The sequence below is a fragment of the Lepisosteus oculatus genome, chromosome 17 (genome assembly GCF_040954835.1).
Source record: "Lepisosteus oculatus isolate fLepOcu1 chromosome 17, fLepOcu1.hap2, whole genome shotgun sequence".
In the NCBI taxonomy this organism is placed as follows: Eukaryota; Metazoa; Chordata; class Actinopteri; order Semionotiformes; family Lepisosteidae; genus Lepisosteus; species Lepisosteus oculatus.
This window is the reverse complement of record NC_090712.1, coordinates 603,268-623,723: the sequence shown is the minus strand read 5'-3', so window position 1 is coordinate 623,723 and position 20,456 is coordinate 603,268. Positions and strand designations below refer to the sequence as shown.

Genomic DNA, 20,456 nt, shown 5'->3' with positions numbered 1-20,456 from the left:
CTTCCACGTGGTTTCATCTTGTGTCCTCTGCTTATTGTTTCCCTGTCTGTTCTACTGATATATATTACAGTTACAGAAGTGCATTCTATCACAAAAATGAGCACTAACAAAGTTCTGCTTACATTAAACAAAAAAACAGTGTGTCAACGTGGTGCTTTGAAACATAACTTTGCGAATTCTCAAAAAAAACTTAACTGTCCCGGACTGCCATCATCACCTAGTTCCTGCTCCAAGTGAAACAAGGTCCAGAATTTAACTTCAGGCTCAAATTTGAAAGTGGTTCTTGTGAAGAGCTGACAGTCACAGCCAGACGTCCACCTCGAGCCCCACCTGTTCCTTTGCTAAGCCAACGCAACCTGCAGGGCAGCTCTTACTGCAGGAGTCCAGCAAGCAGATCCCAGGTGCAGCTCCTGCAGCTGCAAGACTGCATCAGGGACCCTTTCCCTTCCACAGGCTGCTGACCTCTGTGACCGGGGAGAAAATCGAAGTCCATGAACAAAACACAAGAGAATTTTTAAGTCAGTTTGTCAACGTTTTTCTCACGGGTAAATCCAAGAGCAAGTTTCAGAAAAGGGATATTAACCGTTTGCTTACATGTGACCATCAGTATCACTCCATCAGCCTGGAGTGGAGCATTAATACCCCAGCGTGGTTCTGACTAATATTTGCTCTGCAGGCTCTGTCTGGAGATCCGGCACAAAGGCCGATGAACCGGGTTATCTGAGCTGGACGGCAGAGCCTCAGCGCGCAGAGGAGTCAAGGTCACGGGGTTTAACTGCACACCCTGTCTCTGTCCTCACAGGCCCGCGTGGACTTCCTGGGGTCTGATTCAGATAAGAAGCTCCACAAACATGACAGCACGTTCACAGACTCCAGTCTGTACAGCCTGCTTGGCGTTAACAGATTTTGCTTCTACAAGCACAGTTAGCGATAATAAAATTGTTTAGGTGGAGATTTGTTTGAAATTATCAGTGTTGCATTGCTTTAAAACATTAATACCCGTACCAGAGAGATCAGAAAACACAGATTTAGACATGTGATGCTGTCAATTTTGAGTAGAGTATTTGGTTGATTTCTGGAATTAATCAACATGGGAAGCAATGATTTATTATGTGGACTATATTAGCAAAGATTTACTTTTATAATTACAGCTGTTGTATCGTGATGCCCAAGGCTTGCGGTATCCAGTGAAACATTCTGTTGGGACACACAAGTCTACAACCATTCATCGGAGTACACTACGCATTACGAAAATTAGAGGTTAAGTTGAACATTTACAGCAGCTACCGAATCCCGCCTCCGGTTCCCGGTTCGGCCCGCTGACTCGGAGCGGAAGCCGCCGCTCACGTGCCCGGGAGGGGCAGACCGCTGCTGACGTCAGTGTTTAAATCCCCCCGCGGAGAGGCTGCGAGAGGAGGCTGTTTGCGCAGAGATGGCGATGTCTTGTAAGACGAGCTGGCCGCTGCTCGCCGTCCTGTGTGCGGCTGCAGTCGTCGCGGATCAATCCCCCAGTGACGGAGCCCCTGTCAAGGCTGACATTTCGGAAGAAGGGGTACAGAAGGCTTTGAAGTTTGCAATTGCTGAATATAACAAAGGCAACAACGACGTGTTCTTCAGCAAGCCTGTCCGTGTCATCGACGTCAAGAAGCAGGTAAGTAACGGGTTTTCGGCGGAAAGAAGTTGGGAAACCTGACAGGACCGCTTATTTTCTCCTCCGGCTCTCCAGTGTTTAACAAGACTGATCGCCTGCAGTTCTACAAGGCACTGCAAGAGCAGAGACCTATACACAGTACCAGAGATATTAAAATGGTGTTGGTGTCACTGCTTGTGCATATTCCTGGCACTGCTGGAATAAGGCCTGGATCTTGCACTGTGCTGAATAGCTCTGCTTTGTTAACAATAAAAGTGTCGGATTTTGTGCATCTGTTCCAGGTGGTCGAAGGGATGAAGTACATCATTACGGTGGAGATGGGGCGCACGGCTTGCAGGAGGGGGACAGAGGGGAATCTGGAGGTCTGTGCCATCTATAACGATCCTCAGCTTGCCAAGGTAATGAAACACACTGTTGCCACACAGCTCTGCACCTCATGATCACGCATGGCGCTGTGATTGTTTTTCATACCAAAGGATCCATTTTCGAACTACTTCTTCCAATTCAGGGTTGCGGGGAACTGGAGTCTATCTGGGCAAGCAATGGGCACAAGGCAGGGTATGCAGTCACAAACATGCAGACACTCACACCAGGGCCAATTTTTACAGAAACCAGTTAACCTACCAGTTTCTCTCTGAACTGTGGAAGGAAACCACATGGGGAGAACATGCAGACTCCACACAGATAGCATTTCGGAGCTCCAGAGCTGTGAGGCAGCAATGCTAACCACTGTGCTGGCCTGCTCATCAATTTAAATTTAACTCAGCAAGTGTTTATGGGAAATGTAGTTTTCAAGCCACGTACCCAGTTTTGATTTTGGACAATCAGGCTTTTAATAGCTGGAAATGATTAAAAAAGATCTTCTCTAACTGTTTAACAATCTCCATCGTCATGAGCAGCTCGGCTGGAAGGAGAAGCAGCTGAAACCTTACCCTTTCCTTGGGAACAGCACCAGGATGAGTAAGATTAACTGCACAGCCTTTCCCAAGATCTGCAGCATCTTCTAAAGCATTGTACTGACAAATCTGCTACAGTTCTCCCAAAGGAAAAGCTCAAGCTGAGACACAGACAGCACATTAGTGTACCACTGTGGTGCCCCCTCCTGGTCATTTAGTAACATCTTATTTTCTTCCACACCTGACCTGTGGGTGGTGCAGTATTTAGCTGCTCTGGAGCCAATGCAAGTTATTTAAAACCCTGGTTGTTAGGGGACTTCAAGTGTTTTTACTCCATAGATAAAGTTGATGATTATACTGACATTAGAATTACATTCACACATTGTTGATTATAGTGAAAACCATTGGCAGTCTTTTCCAATTTATTGGATTTTGTATTATTAGAATTCTGTTCAAGATACTTTATTCATCCTGGGGTGGCAATTTAACAACACAAAACAAAAACAAAGACAAAAAAAAAATTAAGAAAAAGTATACATAGGTATAATGGCAAATGAACCATAGAAGCAAGTGACAGTAACAGTGTGTAGTATTAGGAAGGTATTAGTACAGGCCCATCTGTGGGGGGGATGGGGTGGGGGGCTCTGTCCATAGGACATAATTTACAGTCATTGTCTGTGAGCCTGATGGCCTCTGGAGCGAAGCTGAATTTCCTTCTGTTTGTCTTGCACTGTGGACAGCGAAAGCCTTTTCTTTATTGATGCCACTGTTTTAATCTCTGGGCAGTTTTAAAGTCATTAAACAGATATACAAAGAATTAAAATGTTTTTGCTCAGCCAGAAAGCATGATAACTCCTTTTGCTATTAGTGTAACATATAGCAGCTACTGAGGTATTTATTTAATTCACAGTACTGTTCCGAAAGTATTTCTATGGAGTACTTTCATGTTCATATGTTCATACATCTCTCTTTCAATTTCAGACCAAGAGATGTACATTTGAGGTGTGGTCTCGCCCCTGGTTGACCGATATCAGGATGTTGAAGAATACTTGCCAGAAGTGAAGACCTGCAGAGCCCTGGCGGACAGTGTCCAGACACATCCACCCTATTATTAACTATCTTCTGCCGCCAGAGCTAAGAAAGCAAAAACTAACGTCTCTTTCAGGCTTATTAACCAGTGTTATGGAAATATAGTGAGATTTAACTCTTACTAATTCTGTTTATTTTTGAAAGCCTGACTGATTTATATTGGAGTTGAAAGCTATGCAATTTGTGCAACTTGTTAAAGTGAAATAAACATTTATTAAGGTCTTTTAGGTTTGGGTGTCATTTTTAAGAGGTTTTCCTACATAAGGGATAAGGAGTGACTAATTTAACTAATCGGAGAACACAGTGTTTGCCATCAGGAATCCAGTTAGATTCAAGGCAAAACAAAAAGAGGATTTATTCTTCTAAAAATGCAAAAGATGTTAAAATGAGCAGGGAGACACTGGGCTTATTTTACTCATTTGGTTGCCAGCTGTTTCATGAAAAAACCCAGGGAATCTGCTTCAGGAGCTTGGCCCCATTTGGCCTATCGGGAACCTTACAGTAGGTAGTTACTAATTGACATGAGAATCTCCTCCATCTGTTTCTTGAAGGAAACCAGGGTATTGGATCTCAACGTCACAACTTAAAGGTTTTCGGAATCTAGAATTCAAATCAGTGGAAAATTTGAGTTTACTTTCTTGTAAGACATTGTAAAAAGGCAGAAACTTTAGTCCAAATAAAAGCTGAATTCAAGTAGGATTCAGGAGAAAGTCAGGTAGTGAGTCTCAGTGGTGGCTGTGCTGAAGCTGCAAACCTCAATTGTTCAAAACAAAAAGTGTCACAGCTGGAAACCAAGAGGGAATGTTCCCTCTAAGCTGTGCACATAGGAAATTGAACTGCACATAAAAACATGAATTCCAAAAAAAGTATGATAATAATAAAACAAACACGGTCGTCAATTGAAAAATGTTAAATTGACCACATGTAACTGGCTGCGAGAGGCCCACCTTGGCTGTGTGCATTATTACTGCTACTCGATCCTCGATATCTCTGCTCTCATAGTCTCGTACCTCCCTGCTCATGCTCGCTCGACACTCAGTCTCTGTGACTGGGCTCCTTGAATTGCTGTCTTTTGGATCTCTATGCTTCTATGAGAATGCCTATATGAATTTCAGGTGTATAATTTTACATACACTCACTTTAGTATGCACAAGCTTTTGTCACTGGGGAAATACTTGTGCACACAGGCCATTAAAAATTAGAGGGAACATTGCCAAGAGGGAATCACAACAGAGGGAGAAAATGTTTCTTCACTCACAGAGTTGGGAGAATCTGGAGCAGGCTTCCTAGACAGCAGGTTTTTAGAATTTACATTATTGATTCACTTAGAACCAAACTACCTAACGAGCAGGATGGGCTGAATGCCCTGTGTTATCTTTTCTCATGTTCAGCTGAGGCTTGCTGCCAGAGCCTACAGTCCAGCTCTGACAGTCACACCAGGTAAACGCCTTCGGTCACATCACGGCCATTCCCTTTGACTCGTGTGGCAGGAGCCCTGGGTCAGTACTTTGTGTGCAGAAGATGTGAACTGTCAGGGACAGACAGAAAAACCTTGACAACTATCAGTGCAAAGATCAGAAACAAAATTCTGGGAGGTTTTCTAACCCCAGCAGACCCACACAAAAGCACAACTGTACTTTGAATTCTTGTGCAATGGCAAGCATTTAATCGTGTTTTAGTGTGTAAGTGACCAACATGTGGCAAGAGTGACCTGAAGTTAAAGAAAAAAACAAAGGCAATAAGGGACAAAATTATCATTTGTATTTTTCAGAGTTTGTTCGACTGACAAAACTATATTAAGATGGAGACTGCAGCCAGCAAAAGCCTTGACAACGACTGATGTCTTATCAAGGGCTACGAAAGACTGAGAGGCGAATTAACACAATCGAATGCTGAAAATAATTAACAAGTTCATGAAAACGTCGTGACTGTAATCAGTGGTTTAAACCGAAATATACATACACACCTGGTACAGAAATATAAAGATGTTATTTCAAATCGGATAGATTCACTTGCCTTTTCGCTCTTTAACGACACATCCTTACTCAATATATTGTAACGCAACGGGGGCTCGGGCGGGCGCCCTTGCCGCATTAGGTCGGCCCCTGCACCCTCCGGGGCTCGAACCCGGGACTTCCGCGTCTCTCTGCAGCGACCTAGCCCCGTGAGCCAAAGAGAGATCTCTCTGCAGCCCAGTAGCTGTGGTCCTGCTATCACAGGGAAGGGCGGTGACGTCACCCGCTCTGGTACGCCGGCTCTTACACAGTGCCTGTCGGCCGTAAGCGTTACACTCTCCCCCGCTTAAATCGCCGTCCCCGGCGAAGGGCTATCCCGCCCCGCTTCTGACACCAATGTAACGCAACGGGGGCTCAGGCGGGCGCCCTTGCCACATTAGGTCGGCCCCTGCACCGTCCGGGGCTCGAACCCGGGACTTCCGCGTCTCTCTGCAGCGACCTAGCCCCGTGAGCCAAAGAGAGATCTCTCTGCAGCCCAGTAGCTGTGGTCCTGCTATCACAGGGAAGGGCGGTGACGTCACCCGCTCTGGTACGCCGGCTCTTACACAGTGCCTGTCGGCCGTAAGCGTTACAATATATTCCTTTCAATTACCAAACTTTAAAGAAAATTAATCATTTAATGTTCACCCAACTAGAATCTCTTATAAAATAAACACCCACATTTAATTAATATACTAGCTCTCTGCTGAGAGTTCCTTTAGAACAGCCACTCACACATCTGCATACGACGCCTCATTTATATGTCGTCACGAGAGCCGGCAGGGAGCTTTTTTACGGTCCCCGGAATTGTACGTCATTCTATAAGTCCCTCCCATTTCGTGCTAAGTAGTCGCTATTACACTTTATGTGTTTCTGTATAGACCACAAAGTTATTTTATTCATTTCATTGTGGGATTTAATAAAAATATATTGTTTAATACTGTCACAAAATAAGGAAAATGTACACTTAATGACGCAAAGACACTTTTAGATACACAGCAACCTGACATGACAACGCGGCAGGAAGAAGTAGGACGATGAAGGTTTTAAACTCAGAAGAACTGGGGACAGTGGAGACAGCTCTGGAGTCGTACTTTCCTCAGAGTCTGAAGGTAAAATAACTGGCTAACTGGACAATCCACGGTGATCTAGCGCTTTCCACTGGGCGAGTTGATGTTCTGCTGTTTCACTTAGCGACTTATGGTACAACTGGAGGAACACAATGACCAACCAGGGCAACCAACTTCTCTAACGTTTCACAAAGGGTTCTCTGCGCCTCTCTCCGCAGGTGTACGGATACATCTTCGCCATTAACAGAAATAAACCCCACACTCTGGATGTCCTGGTGGATTCCTGGCCGGATTTTAAAACCGTCATTTGCCGACCAGACTCGAAGGTGCAAGTTTCCCTGTGACAACTTGTTGAGCTCTCAGTGTCCCCTCGATTGGAACCCTTAGCTAACTTGTCTTGTCCCCTGAACAGAATGAGAGGTCGGCTGATTTCCTGAACAAGGTCACAGTTTTCAGCAAGGAGGCTGAGGGCCTCAGGAGTGTCCTGGCTGAGCACAGCGCTGTAGACTGGAGCGCCTGTTTCATGGTAGGAGGTGAGGCTGTTTAAGTAGATTCTTTTGCTTATCAAGCACAGCAATCAATATTTTTTTTAACACCTGTAACGTGTTTGCATTACGTATCTCTTTAAATTTGGAGAAGAAGTGACTTCTGTTTGAATTTGTTCTTAATTTCTTGCCCTGATTTGTTTTAATGTCTTTTCTTCCTGTGAATGAACTGTAAATGGATGTTTTATCTAACAGTTGGGGGAAACTAAGAGAAAAATAAAAGTTGTAAATGAGGGGAGCTCATTCCTGCCAGCCTTCTCTTGCTGGTTACTTGTCATTTATTGACTCTTTTCCTCGAAGGATCTTGTGAAACCAGCTGCAGTGCTGAAGGGTTTATACTCCTGTCTCCTGCCTGGACAGCTACAGTCTGACAGCTGATGGAGCCCCAGTTTCCTGTTGCTTTCCTCCCATTTTACCATTGAGAGTGAGACCATACTTGTTTTGTCCTGAAGCTGTTTTCATTTTCTTTTTTGAAAGGACTAGATGTCAACTATGCCACCGTACTGAAGGAGGCTGCTGCCTACAGGGGCATCAGAATTAAACTCCTCACTGTTGAGCATTTAATGAGATTGCAGGACCCAAGTCGCCTGCCTGACCTCAAGATTGACAGGTAAAAGACTGAATCTGTGTGATATTAATGCACTCAGCATATCATTACAAGTCCATGGTAAAAACTACATCATGCATTGCTTCTGGTTCAGTGAATTGTGGGCATTGAATTTAGCTTTCATTCATTTTGCAATAACAAGAGCAACAAAGGGCAGAAGAAAAAAATTCCTTACACTTATATAGTGCTTTTCTGGACACTCCACTCAAAGTGCTTTACTCGGGACTCTCCTCCACCTCTGCCACTAGTGTGCAGCCCCACCTGGATGATGTGACAGCAGCCAGAGTGCGCCAGTATGCTCCCCACACACCAGCTCTCAGTGGGGAGGAGAGCAGAGTGATGAAGCCAGTTCAGAGATGGGGATTATTAGGAGGCCATGACTGGTGAAGACCTGGAGAAAAGTTGGCCAGGAGTAACACCCCTACTCTTTTTGAGAAACACTCTGGGATATTTAATGACCACAGAGAGTCAGGACCTCAGTTTTACGTCTCACCTGAAGGATGGCACCTGAATGAAAGAAAAATATATAATTCTAGCTATTTGGTCATTGAGGATACCTGGGCAAGTTTGTAAGAGTAGGGATGTTAACCCTGGTCTCCTCGCTAAATTCTACTCTAGGCTTTTAAAATCTGGCATTCTTAATGCACACCCTTAGTTTAATTGGACAAATCATTTCTTACTTCTGCACCTGATCAGCTCTGCGGTGGAGCTGCTCTTCAGCAGTGGGTGAGGTGGGTCTTCTCCTGTAGGAGAGGGACTTTGGGATCCTTCAGGATGGAAAGCACTGTATAAGAGCAGTCCACAAAGTACTTGATGTGGCTTGAGGTTTGTCCAAGACATTATGCTTCAATGCAAAGGACACAAGCCGTCCAGGATTGTGTTTGTAATTGGTCCCTGGGTGAAGTTTTAATGCAGCTCAGGTCTGAAAAACAGTTCCTGAGAGGGGACTTTGTGAAAATATTTGTGACTGTATATTTTAGAGCCCTGGCATCTACGCTGGAAAGAAAACACATTTGTAAGTTTCTTACTTGTGTGGAATCTGAACCGAGCACATTATTCTGAAGGAGGCAAGCTGAAACGTGTAACCAAGAGTTTTAGTTTTTCAGAGAACATACACATGTTCTGTTTTTTAACAACTAAGTTCATTTCCTTTTCTCAGCGACACGGCGGCCAGAATTTCCTCTCTGAACGAGTCTCATGTGGGCCTAGTGAACCAGGCCTGGAAGTTTGGAGGTGGCGAGCAGAGCTTTCGGCTCATTAACAAACTGATATCCTGCTTCCCTTCATGCTGCATCACAGATGACGGTGGGAGCCCAATCTCCTGGGTGCTTCTGTACGATTACTGTGCGCTGGGAATGTTGTACACTGCGCCGGAGCACCGCGGGAAGGGCTATGCCAAAATTCTGGTCAGCACCATTGCCAGAAGGCTGCATGCCCAGGGCTACCCAGTCTACTGCTTCATTGAAGAAGAGAACGAGCTATCTTACAGGCTGTTCAAAGGCCTGGGCTTCACGGAGGCCCCTGACTACAGAACCTCTTGGTATGAGCTGAATTATTAACAAGGTGTTGTGGTCCATGTGATACAAAGACAAATCCATTTGCTGGAACTCTTTCTCCTGGAAAATCTTTAGTTGGGATTTTGTGTCACATTTTATCATGCTTCCCTGACTATGAGCACACTTTTAACATGGTTTTCCTATGCTCTGCTGCAATGTGCTGCTTTCCCCTGTATGCTACAGTAAACAATCTTATTAAAGGAATGCTAACGTGTGACTGAAGCTAAGGTAATGCAATCTTCTGGTCATGGCTTGGTGCCAGTCAGAAGACAAGCAAGAGTGACTCTGCTGGATGACAAGACAGAGACAGGAGATGCTGTCAAGCTGCAATACTGAGATTCACCTGCCAGCTCTGTCTGGGCTAGTGCAGGCCAATATCCATTTTGTAATCCATCTTGAAGCTAAGCAGGTGTAAGCCTGGTCAGTACCTGGATAGGAGACCTCCTGGGAAAAACTAAGGTTGCTGCTGGAAGAAGGTGTTAGTGGGGCCAGCAGGGGGCGCTCACCCTGTGGTCCATGTGGGTCCTAATGCCCCAGTATAGTGACGGGGACACTGTACTGTAAACAGGCGCCATCCTTCGGATGAGACGTAAAACCGAGGTCCTGACCTGTGGTCATTAAAAAATCCCAAGGCGTTTCTTGAAAAGAGTAGGGGTGTAACCCCGGCAAGAGCTTACCAATCATGGCCTCCTAATAATCCCCCTCTATGAATTGGCTACATTACTTTGCTCTCCTCCCCACTGATAGCTGATGTGTGGTGAGCGTTCTGGCGCACTATGGCTGCTGTTGCATCATCTAGGTGGGGCTGCACACTGGTGGTGGTGGAGGGGAGTCCCCATTACCTGTAAAGCGCTTTGAGTGGAGTGTCCAGAAAAGCTCTATATAAGTGTAAGTAATTATTATTATTATTAATCCTGGCAGCTGTAATACGCAGAGGCTTCCAGCAGGTGGCGATCACCTTGAAATACTGGGATTCCTGGCCAGTCACACACCAAAACAGTCCTGCATTGCACGGTGTTGCAAGATGTTTATCAGTGTGACGTGTTTAATTCAGGATGCTTAATACTGTTCAATCATACACTCAGATGAGTGAGGAGAATTGTATTGCTTGAAATGCAGCTCTGGTCCTGACTTGACCTGAGAGAGTTAGCTCTTGCTGGTGTCCTTGAATTCAGTGCTGCTGGGTCAGTCCGACTCTCCATCTTTGACCTGCAGCAGGTAAGGGGAGCAGCTGGTCTCTTTTTAAAAGTTTTTTATTTTAGACATTTTTAATATTTTAAAAAGACAAAATCTAAGAAACATAAAACCACAACATGTAAAAAACAAAGAAAAACAACAGCCAGACAAATAACAAAAAGCTCAAAACTTGCTAATGCATTTACAGTTTTCTTATGGAGATAAGCATCTAGAAGTAATCACAGAATGACTGGATGTGTAAAATAATCGGGGATCTGTATAAAGCGCAGTCTCTTTCAAAACATTCAAGGAAGGGACCCCAAATCCTATAGGGATTACATTGTAATTTAAATTATCCTCTCATCGAGCCAGCTCTTGACACTGGGTTCAATGACACATTTCCACTCTTTAAGAATAATGTTTTTGGCCACAACCATTCTGATCGTCAGTGCTGATTACTCTTCCTTTGTCTGTCTGAGTGTTGCCTCTGTACAAGAATGCTTGTTAAGGATCTGGGGGTGTATTTTCTCTCTAACACTTTTTGAGTACTCCTGACAGCTTTCTGCACAGAACTGATGTAACTGAGGCAGAGAAACGGAGCAGCTGGTCTCTGTAGGAAAAGCAGATCTGCATGTCACAGAGGGGGGTGGGTTTCCAAGGCTTTGATCACAGGGAATAATGGAGCTGCTTTCCCAGCAGGAGGAAACCGCTCTGCTGTGGAGAGGCTGAGGCCTGGGGCAGTTAGTGCACGCTTGCTGTCTCTGAGGAGCTCGTTGCTCAGAGTTGCCTGACTGGTGCTGTGCGACTGCTCTGCTCCGGGACCATGGAGGAGAGACAGAAGAGGTGTGGGGAAGATTTGGTAAAGAGTTTAACGGCTCCCTCAAGTTTTTGTACAAGAGAGAATGAAGATATTCATTGTTTAAGTTGCCTCCCTCTGTGATATCATGCAACATCTTTCTTCTGGCTTCTTTTAGTTTTATTTGCCCAGTTTATAACAGCATTGTTGTGCACCTCTGTACAGTGTGGTTTAAGCATTTTATAAATAAAAACTTTCTACTCTGTTTCCAACAGTATAATTATGTCTTAACATAAATAAAAAAAAGTCACAAAACAGGAGCTTGACTAAAAGTTCATCTTGCAGGATCACAATCCAGCTGAAGACTTATGCAGTTTTAGGACAGACTCTCACAGAGAGTCCCTTCAGGGTGCAGAGACAGCAGAAGAACATGAATGTTTCAGCACAGAGCCTGTGCACATTACAGTCAATGTCTTTATAATTACTTTTTAACCATAGCCTGCACTACACTAACCTGTTTTAATTCTCAATCATTGTAAGAGGCTTTTTCTAATATATGTACATAATTAACAATGTATGGTGATGAGCAATTAAGAGTATCTACCAATATTAAGTCCATTTTACTGTACTCACATATATTTAATACAACTTTTGTTCATTGTTTTTTTTAAATGTATTGTATGTAAATGAATTGGACACAGTCTTGGAGAACATGAACAGTAGTATCTGATGATAAACAAGTTTTTTTTTTAAAGACAGAAAAGATGAAAGTCCACATATTATCCTTCATGTTTGAGGGAGTGTTTATGAGTCAGATCTGGCCAGTGTTGAAGAGATCTTCCTTAGCTGCCAGACTCCACACCACAGCCCATCCCATTCAAGCAGCACTGCCTCCTCCCTGAGTGACGTTTTAGGTCAAATGACCTCCTGCCAGCTACACAATAGAGCTTTGCAACAGAATGGCAGTGCTGGAGTCAGAACAGCTCCAGATAGCAGAGGGGATACTGAGACAGTTCTTCCCAGAGTCCCTGAAGGTGAGCTGTTGACAGAACACAATTGAAGCAGACCACGTTTTCATTTTGATAACTTTTTTTAACAGCTGTAATAGTGTCGGTAGATTTGGGAGGCTGCCTGAACACCGGCAGAGCGCGTGATGTTTTCTCTGCGGTGTGCCGGTGTGTAGTCGTCTGCAGAGATTGCGGTTCTCTCGTACAGGAGGAAAATCTTTCTCTAAGGGAGAAATTCGGTTCTATAGTGAACGAGTGAACGCCGTCTGTGGGCGTGTGGGGATCTTAATTCGCAGCGCATATTGGCGTCAGGTGTGGAAGCTGCACACTCCCACGCGCCGCTGAGTAGGAAGTACAGTGGGAGAGGCGTTTCACTGTCACACAGCATTTTAACCTAAATCCTTCACTTCTTACACAGTATTTAAGCAAATATAGTAATGTAGACATTATCCTCCTCAGCATTCAGATACTTTTATTGTGAGCAAATGTTTATTAGCTTCAGTGCTTCATACATGGATGCACAAATACAAAACAAAAACAATTACATCAATTATTGTAGCTAATTCTGGAGGATAATCTGCTGCATTCATGTCTGGTTAGCTTGCTGCCTGTGTCTGTACTTTGTTTCTTCAGGTGTATGGCTGCCTTTTCAACATCAACAGAGGCAAACCGCACAACATAGAAGTCATTGCTGACTCCTGGCCTGCCTTTAAAGTCATCCTCTGTCGACCAAAACGACAGGTAAAGACTTGTAGGGCAAGGCTTTGTGCTGAGAAACAATTCAGTCGGTCCTGGTACGTTTCTTTCTGGAGTCTTCTGATAACTACAGTTTACAGAACCATGACGCAGTACCCAGAATTCACAGCGTGTTCCCGATCTTGCATGTGCGCTGTGAAATACCGCAGTGCTAGAACTTGAAACTTTGCCATCTGTTAATTTTGTGTTGTTTCTTTGTTTCTTACTTGTTACATTTCTATAATACAATTTTTCGGAATCTATCTAATCTAGAGGAATCTCTTTCTTTTTTAACAGTGAGAGAAATAATAGTCAGTTAATACAACTTCAAAAACAGAGTCAGGAAGCAGTAAAAAGTTGATTAATTCTAGTTTTATAATGCAGCAGCAAAGTTACTTCATTTAGACAGGGTTTTGCTCCTTTGTAACACAAAAACAAAAAGTGAAAACAAAAAGATACAAAAAATATCCTTGCAGGCAGCTGCACTGCCAAATGAGTTACAAATGTGAGAAACCCATTTGAATAATCTAATCTAGCTAGTTGACGATTTCCAGGTTGTTTGCTTTAACAACACAATTGTTCCCAATGACTGTTCCAGACTCTCACGATTCTTTATAACAATAAGTGCATCCTATTCTCAGTCATAAAGGCACTTTAGTCCTCACACACTTGATCTGTGTCCTCTGGTCAGTGACAATCTTTCTTTGCACAGAACAGAAGTTTCATCACAGTGCAGATGCCCAGATTAGACTTCAGATCTAACACATATTCCTGAAGTGAAGCAGCTCTTTCCTCTCGGATTGACATGCTGAGCCATGTTTTGTACACCTGGCAGCATACCAACTGTGTCAACTGCCCAGACTATCAGCTTCAGGACACTTTGTCTGAGCATTAATCATCTAGACATGGAAGACTTAAATAATTAAATGATACAGTCCTTCCAGCCTGATCTGGGAAGTCACAGCTGGACTTCATACCCTGTGATTAACATCTTACTCATCTCACCTGTCTCACCCATTTCTTGTTAAAGCGTTTGTTGCTTAGGAGAGTGGATTGCAGTTCTTTTGATTAATTCACTGCTTGGAGAAAAACAAGCTGCATGAGTTGAAAGGGCTCCTCTCGTTTATACCCCACTCTGCCTGAGCTTCTGTAGGAGTGTAGCCCTGACGCTGTTGTGCTGTGTCACAGGGGGTCCTGGACCGAGAGGGAGACTTCAACATACACAGCATCTTCTCCAGGGACAAAGAGAGTTTGGGGAAACTGCTGCAAAGGCCTGGTGTTATTGACTGGAACCGGTTTTCTCTGCTAGCAGGTGAAAAGAGCTAATCCTTTCCTATGGAAGGTGACACGCACCACTACAGATCAGTAACTGACTAAATTTTTTTGCACAGCTCAAGACGTCTTATGGTGCAGCTTCATCAGTGACCTGTGCTGAGGAGCTGTTATGATTTTCCTTCAATGCACAGGCTGGTGAATTTGTGCGATCCAAGGGCTACTTAAAAAAATAAAACCTTGTATATCAGAAAACAGAAAAGATGAGTCATGCTTCAGTTCAGATATTCTCCTGGACCCCTGTCCCTCTGCAGCAGCCCTGAGCAGTGACTGGCCAGGGGCACAGAGGGCACAAGTCTGGGAATCATATCTCAGGAGGACACACAGATGTTGAAAACCTTTTTGTCAGCAGTCAGTGGACATTATATGTCAATATGAGTAAAGTCTTCCATCCCATCCATCCATTTTCTAACCACTTCATCCAATTCAGGGTTGCAGGGAGCTGGAGCCCATCCTGGCAGGGAACAGGCTCAATACAGGATACACCCTGGACTGACACCAGTCCATCACAGTGCAGAGACACACATACACAGGCAAAGACATGCAGAAACTCACACCAGGACCAGTTATCCCAGATGCCAAATAGCCTACCAATATGTCTCTGGACTGCAGGAGAAAACGGGAGCACCCAAAGGAAACCTGCATGAACACAGATTGAACATATAAATTCCATGCAGAAAGAACACCAGGAATTGAATTGGACCCAGGGCCCCAGTAATGTTAACCACCATGCTACCCCAGAAAAAACTTCACTAGGAGTTATTTTTTAATAAAGCATTAATCATACCAGCAGTATGATCAATGACGTGATCAATGATTTCTTTCATGCGTGTCTTCATGTGTGTCTTTCATGTATCTTCCTATCCTGAAAAAGTAAAGGTCAGGCAAGGGTTTTCATCTTTGCCTCTGTTTAAGGTGTCGACCTCAAACATCTGGATGTTGTGAAGGATCTGGCACTTTCAAGAAATGTTCCTGCAAGAACACAAACTGTTGTCTATGTGATGACACTGGAAGACAGCAGTCAGCTCAGGCAGCTGCCTGAACACAGGTAATAATTAGGAGAAGGAAACTGAGGACATGTTCACTGGTCACTGGTAGCCATGGGCTTTTGGTTATTCGGTTGACTTGACCGCCGATTGCAGTTGGTGGAGGCAATATTGGCTCACACTTGTCCTGCCTTTTTAAGATCAGAAGGGCCTTGTCCACTTTTTGGCTCATAGGTGTGTTTTCATCAGTTCACCTGTGGCTCTGTTTTATTTGCTTTGACAGTGATGCCGGATGCAGGTTGGCACGGCTCAGTCCCTCTCATGCTGAGCTGGTGAATGCAAACTGGTCATTTGGAGGTGACAGGAACAGCTACAACTCCGTTCTGAATTACATCTCCCACAATCCCAGCTTGTGTGTGCTGGACGAGAGGGGGAAGCCCATCTCCTGGATCCTGATGTACCAGCACTGCGCCCTGGGGCTGCTGTACACCCTCCCAGACCACCGACGGCAGGGGCACGCCAAGCTTCTGGTCACCGAGATGTCCAGGCAGCTCCTGGAGCAGGGCTACCCTGTCTACTGCTTCGTGGAAGAAGAAAACCAAATATCCTACCAGTTATTCACCTCTCTGGGCTTCAGACACAAACCAGATTACAGAGCAGTCTGGTTCCAGCTCAGTCTCCGACAACAGGCCGGGAGCAGTGGAGCTCCTGCCTTGTGACGGCCCTGGAGTCCTGCCCTGAAGTGCTGTCCTCACCCTCTCGAGAACAGACACCCGGTTCGGAAAGACAGCTGCTCTGTGTTGAAGGCTTTCATGTGCAGCATTGTCAGAGTAAAATACTCAGAGTACAAATAAATAGTTTGAAGAGCAGTGAATGAATCAGAAATAATGAATGAACATTTTTTAGCACTCATGGCAGTTTGTTTCCTGCATAGTACTGAAAATTATTAATTTTTCTGACAGTTTAAAAGTTAGTTTTATTATACTGCATTCTCACAACTACTCACAATAATTTGTATGAATTGCTCTAGGCACCAGCTTTATTCAAATAAGCATAAGAAGCTACATCTTAGGAATCGTTTGACTGCAGAACCTGCCTGCCACAGTCTTTGGGTCTACAGCCAACCGAATGAAGCTCAGCAGGTGTGAGCCTGGTCAGTACCTGGATGGGAAACTAAGGTTGCTGCTGGAAGAGGTGTTAGTGGGGCGCTCACCCTGTGGTCCATGTGGGCCCCATTATAGCGATGGGGACGCTATACTGTAAAAAGGTGCCATCCTTCAGATGAGATGTAAAACCGAGGTCCTGACTCTCTGTGGTCATTAAAAATCCCAGGGTGTTTCTCGAAAAGAGTCAAGGTGTAACCCCGGCGTCCTGGCCAAATTTCCCATTGGCCCTTACCAATCATGGCCTCCTAATAATCCCCATCTATGAATTAGCTTCATTACTCTGCTCTCCTCCCCACTAATAGCTGGTGTGTGGTGAGTGTTCTCGCGCACTATGGCTGCCTTTGCATCATCATCATCTGGATGCTGTACATTGGTGGTGGTGGAGGGGATCCCCATTACCTGTAAAGCGCTTTGAGTGGAGTGTCCAGAAAAGCGCTATATAAGTGTTAGCAATTATTATTATTACAGCTATAGCTGCAGGTGGGTGTGTCCTGTTGTTTCTCCGCCTGCTGGTGAAGCCTCAGAAAGAGCTCTTGCAGGGGGGTTTCAGTTACACAGGTAGGACACTCAGCAGGACACAGGGTTAGAGCTGTATTGACTCTGGAGCTTTAATATTTTGATGGGACCAAGCTTATTTATGTTGGTTGGATTATTTTTTTCTCCCACATATTTTAAAAGAGTTTTGAGTGTGGATCTGGTTAATTAAATTAATTCAAGGTTAATTCTGCACTGAAAAGCAAAAGGAGAAACACACTGTCTGGGTTGTTAAGCCTTCTTCTGGTGTGAAGAAGAGAGAGTAACAGTGATCTGGGTTTGGGACTTATTACTTTACAGCTGGTGGGTTCAAAGCCCAAGAAGACACAGCTCTTGTTTCCCTGAGCAAGGTGCTGTAGTAAACTCCCAGCTGTATAAATGGAAAACCATACAACTATACACTGTAAAAGATTTTATTGTAAAAGAATAAAAGATCAGGAAGTAATCAGAGAGGAAAGCAGCAGGGAACAAAAGACAGTGGGTGAGAAAAGTATCCAGACAGAAGGACATCCAGGGAAGAGGTTTTAAATGTAAAAAAAAATCTAAACTTCTGTATGTACAGATGCAGCCATTCAAAATGCGCGGTAAAAACCCGCGGTACGGTAACCTACCCACAAACCACCGCGGGGCACCGGAGCATACCGCAGGGCAAGTGATTGGCTGGCCAAAATGACCGACAGGGGCACTCGTGGTGCATTGGTTGGTAGTGCAAAGATTTAATCATTTAATGTCTTTACTGTGCACATTTTAATCCGCTTAGTTTTGAATATTTATATGGATTTTACCACTAAAGGGAAATTTTAGTAGCTGAGCATAAAAAGAAGAGGAGCATAACGCATCTGAAGGTCATAAACGATATTAATTTAAAACATTACTGTATGTATGTAAACTGTACTGTGTATGGCTGGTCTTGGTAGTTTAAAGAAAAAATACACACCAGTCTTCCATTTCTCCCTAAACATTTTAAGCATGAAAGTTTTATGAAACGGTACCCAAATATGCGATTGCTGTATAGAATGAATTTTAATTTAAAAAAAATATTTAACACGAACATTAAGCTGTTTACATGTTCCGCCTGAGAACAGTCACCCGTTGCTACCCAACGCAGAATGGTGATTGGCTGACACCATCTGACACCCCCCTGATTGGAGAAAAAAGACGTGCTGGTTTGCTATACCAGGAAGAGGATTTCTTTCAATTCTAAACGTGTATTTTAAAAGTTTAAGAAGTAAAAACCTTACAGCGTACACAGATTTCTAAACTGATCAGGATCGTTATCTTTGTCTTATGCATAATAATGTTCACCGCTCTGTCCAGCAAATTAATAATAAACTTTATTTTATATAGCTTTTTAAACGAATAAGTAATTAGATTGCTCATAAACCTAATCACTTGCTTTTTATTTTTATTTAGGCTCAGATTTCAACTATAGATCGTATTATTAATAACCATAATAACAACCAACCAACAAAAACAACCATATAAACATAATACCAACCAAAAACATAGATAACAACCACAATACAAAATCAAATAATCAAACCATTTTACACTCGCAAAGTCCTCCAATTATTATAATCCCGCCCCTTATGCAAAACCAAACCTTCCTCCCATCCCAGTTTATCCTGTTTATCATAAACAAAATCCACCTCAATTTTCAACATAAAGCATTACAAAAAATCAATACCTCAACACTCCATACTCAACAACGATAATTCACAAACAGCCAGAACATGTAACTACACATTCCCAAACATACCTAATTTCCATAGCCCCGCCCCTTATGCAAAACCAACATCCCTCCCCTGTTCTCTCTCTCCCCTGTCGGTTGTAATTGTTTTTATTTTCAAATAAATTTTAGCAAAGTCATGTATTTTAAAAATCTTAAGATCTTTCTATTTATGTCTTTATTTAGTGGTTTCATTAGTGACAAAGGCTAAACTTTCTTGGAAAAATGTATTTTATGTAAACCATGTTTGCTATTAATTCATTCAGGGCTAAAATATGTTCATTGTCTTCTAATGAAAGAAGGGTTCCTTTCGCCGTAGTCGGGAGCCTAGCCTTTAACTAGTAAGTACTGTATTTACTGGGTTTTTGAGGGGGGGGGTGTCTTTCGCTGGAAATCTCGCCTCCTACTTTGAAAATACCCGTGAAACCGGTTCAATTCGTCACAGCCAGCACTCCTGCAGAGAGTTGGGTTGTACTTGCAGTGCATACAGTACACGCGTTATGCTCTTCGTTAATGTTTGTGAAGTTTTTTTAATCTCTGAGCCATACTGATTCTTCTGGAAGCCAGTTTCCGCCAGGGAGTAAAAAAAAACACACTATGGTATTCTCTCCAATGCAGTGCAGTTAAAAACATACCTCTGATGCTGCTCCTAAATGAATATCGTTTAAGACCATCAGAAGCTTTATGCTCCTTTTCTTTTTTCCAGTGGATTGAACAGGGAGAGGCATTTCATGATGTACTTTTCACTGATGAAACAACAGTGGCTCTGGAACAGTTTTCAACCAAGTCGTTTTATAAAAAGGGGAGATATGTACACGTTACTGAAGCTAAAAGTTTAGCCTTTGTCACTAATGTAAACACTAAATAAAGACATATAGAAATCCCATTTTTAGGATCAGAGTCTTACATGTGGTTATTTCGAAAACGTTTGTACGTGCTCCTTCTTACCATGTTACTGTTTACCGTTCCTGACCATATTAAGTTTAAGTGCCTGTGGGCACTTTTCCTGTCCGTGGGGGGTGGACCGTCTTTCATTAGAAGGTTAGTCTGTTCTACTCTGAGAACGTAGAGGCGGTGGGAAGTGCCCGCGGTCATTTAATTAGTATTAAAATCTTAGTTATCTTTCTAGTTCACAGGTTTGCATGCATAATTTAATTTTGAAAGCCACTGAGACATCAGGTACTACTGTTGTATTTATGAAAAAGAAACAAAACAAAAAACATACTAACAACTGTGCCATCCTACTCCTTAGTTAATACATTTTATTCATAAACAGTTAACATTGTTAGCAAAATATTTTGAATTATATTTAACCCTATTTTTTCTTTAGTTTTGTATTTAACTTATTATATGATAGTCAGACTTAATGTATATTAATGTATATTTGAACAATGAAAATATATTTTTACAAGATTTTACATTAAGCACTTAAAATTAATATGGTTAATAATAGTAAACTGTAACATGCTGTTACAAGATCGGTTAACTGCGAAGAAAATCCTTTCAGAGAAAATGTTTCAGGTGTGAAGAACAAACCTGTTCCCACACACCCTGCCCCCACTACCATCAGAATATACACAAACATTT

The 20,456-nt window shown here is 43.2% G+C and overlaps 3 protein-coding genes across 3 annotated transcripts; all 3 read left to right on the top strand.

Moving 5' to 3' along the window:
* Positions 1 to 1,348: 1,348 nt before the first annotated feature.
* On the top strand, positions 1,349 to 3,858 carry LOC102687713 (cystatin-like). The gene is made up of 3 exons (XM_015362539.2): positions 1,349 to 1,651; positions 1,933 to 2,049; positions 3,529 to 3,858. Exons 1-3 carry the CDS (start codon positions 1,433 to 1,435, stop codon positions 3,607 to 3,609), a joined length of 417 nt encoding a protein of 138 aa, XP_015218025.2. The 5' UTR covers positions 1,349 to 1,432; the 3' UTR covers positions 3,610 to 3,858.
* A 2,606-nt stretch (positions 3,859 to 6,464) lies between these two features.
* Positions 6,465 to 11,647, top strand: LOC102684673 (glycine N-acyltransferase-like protein 3). The gene is made up of 5 exons (XM_006638492.3): positions 6,465 to 6,742; positions 6,919 to 7,026; positions 7,113 to 7,233; positions 7,723 to 7,855; positions 9,012 to 11,647. Exons 1-5 carry the CDS (start codon positions 6,668 to 6,670, stop codon positions 9,409 to 9,411), a joined length of 837 nt encoding a protein of 278 aa, XP_006638555.2. The 5' UTR covers positions 6,465 to 6,667; the 3' UTR covers positions 9,412 to 11,647.
* Positions 11,648 to 12,114: 467 nt separating this feature from the next.
* On the top strand, positions 12,115 to 16,309 carry LOC102687507 (glycine N-acyltransferase-like protein 3). Its single transcript, XM_006638506.3, has 5 exons — positions 12,115 to 12,414; positions 13,021 to 13,128; positions 14,311 to 14,434; positions 15,370 to 15,502; positions 15,724 to 16,309. Exons 1-5 carry the CDS (start codon positions 12,340 to 12,342, stop codon positions 16,157 to 16,159), a joined length of 876 nt encoding a protein of 291 aa, XP_006638569.2. The 5' UTR covers positions 12,115 to 12,339; the 3' UTR covers positions 16,160 to 16,309.
* Positions 16,310 to 20,456: the final 4,147 nt, after the last annotated feature.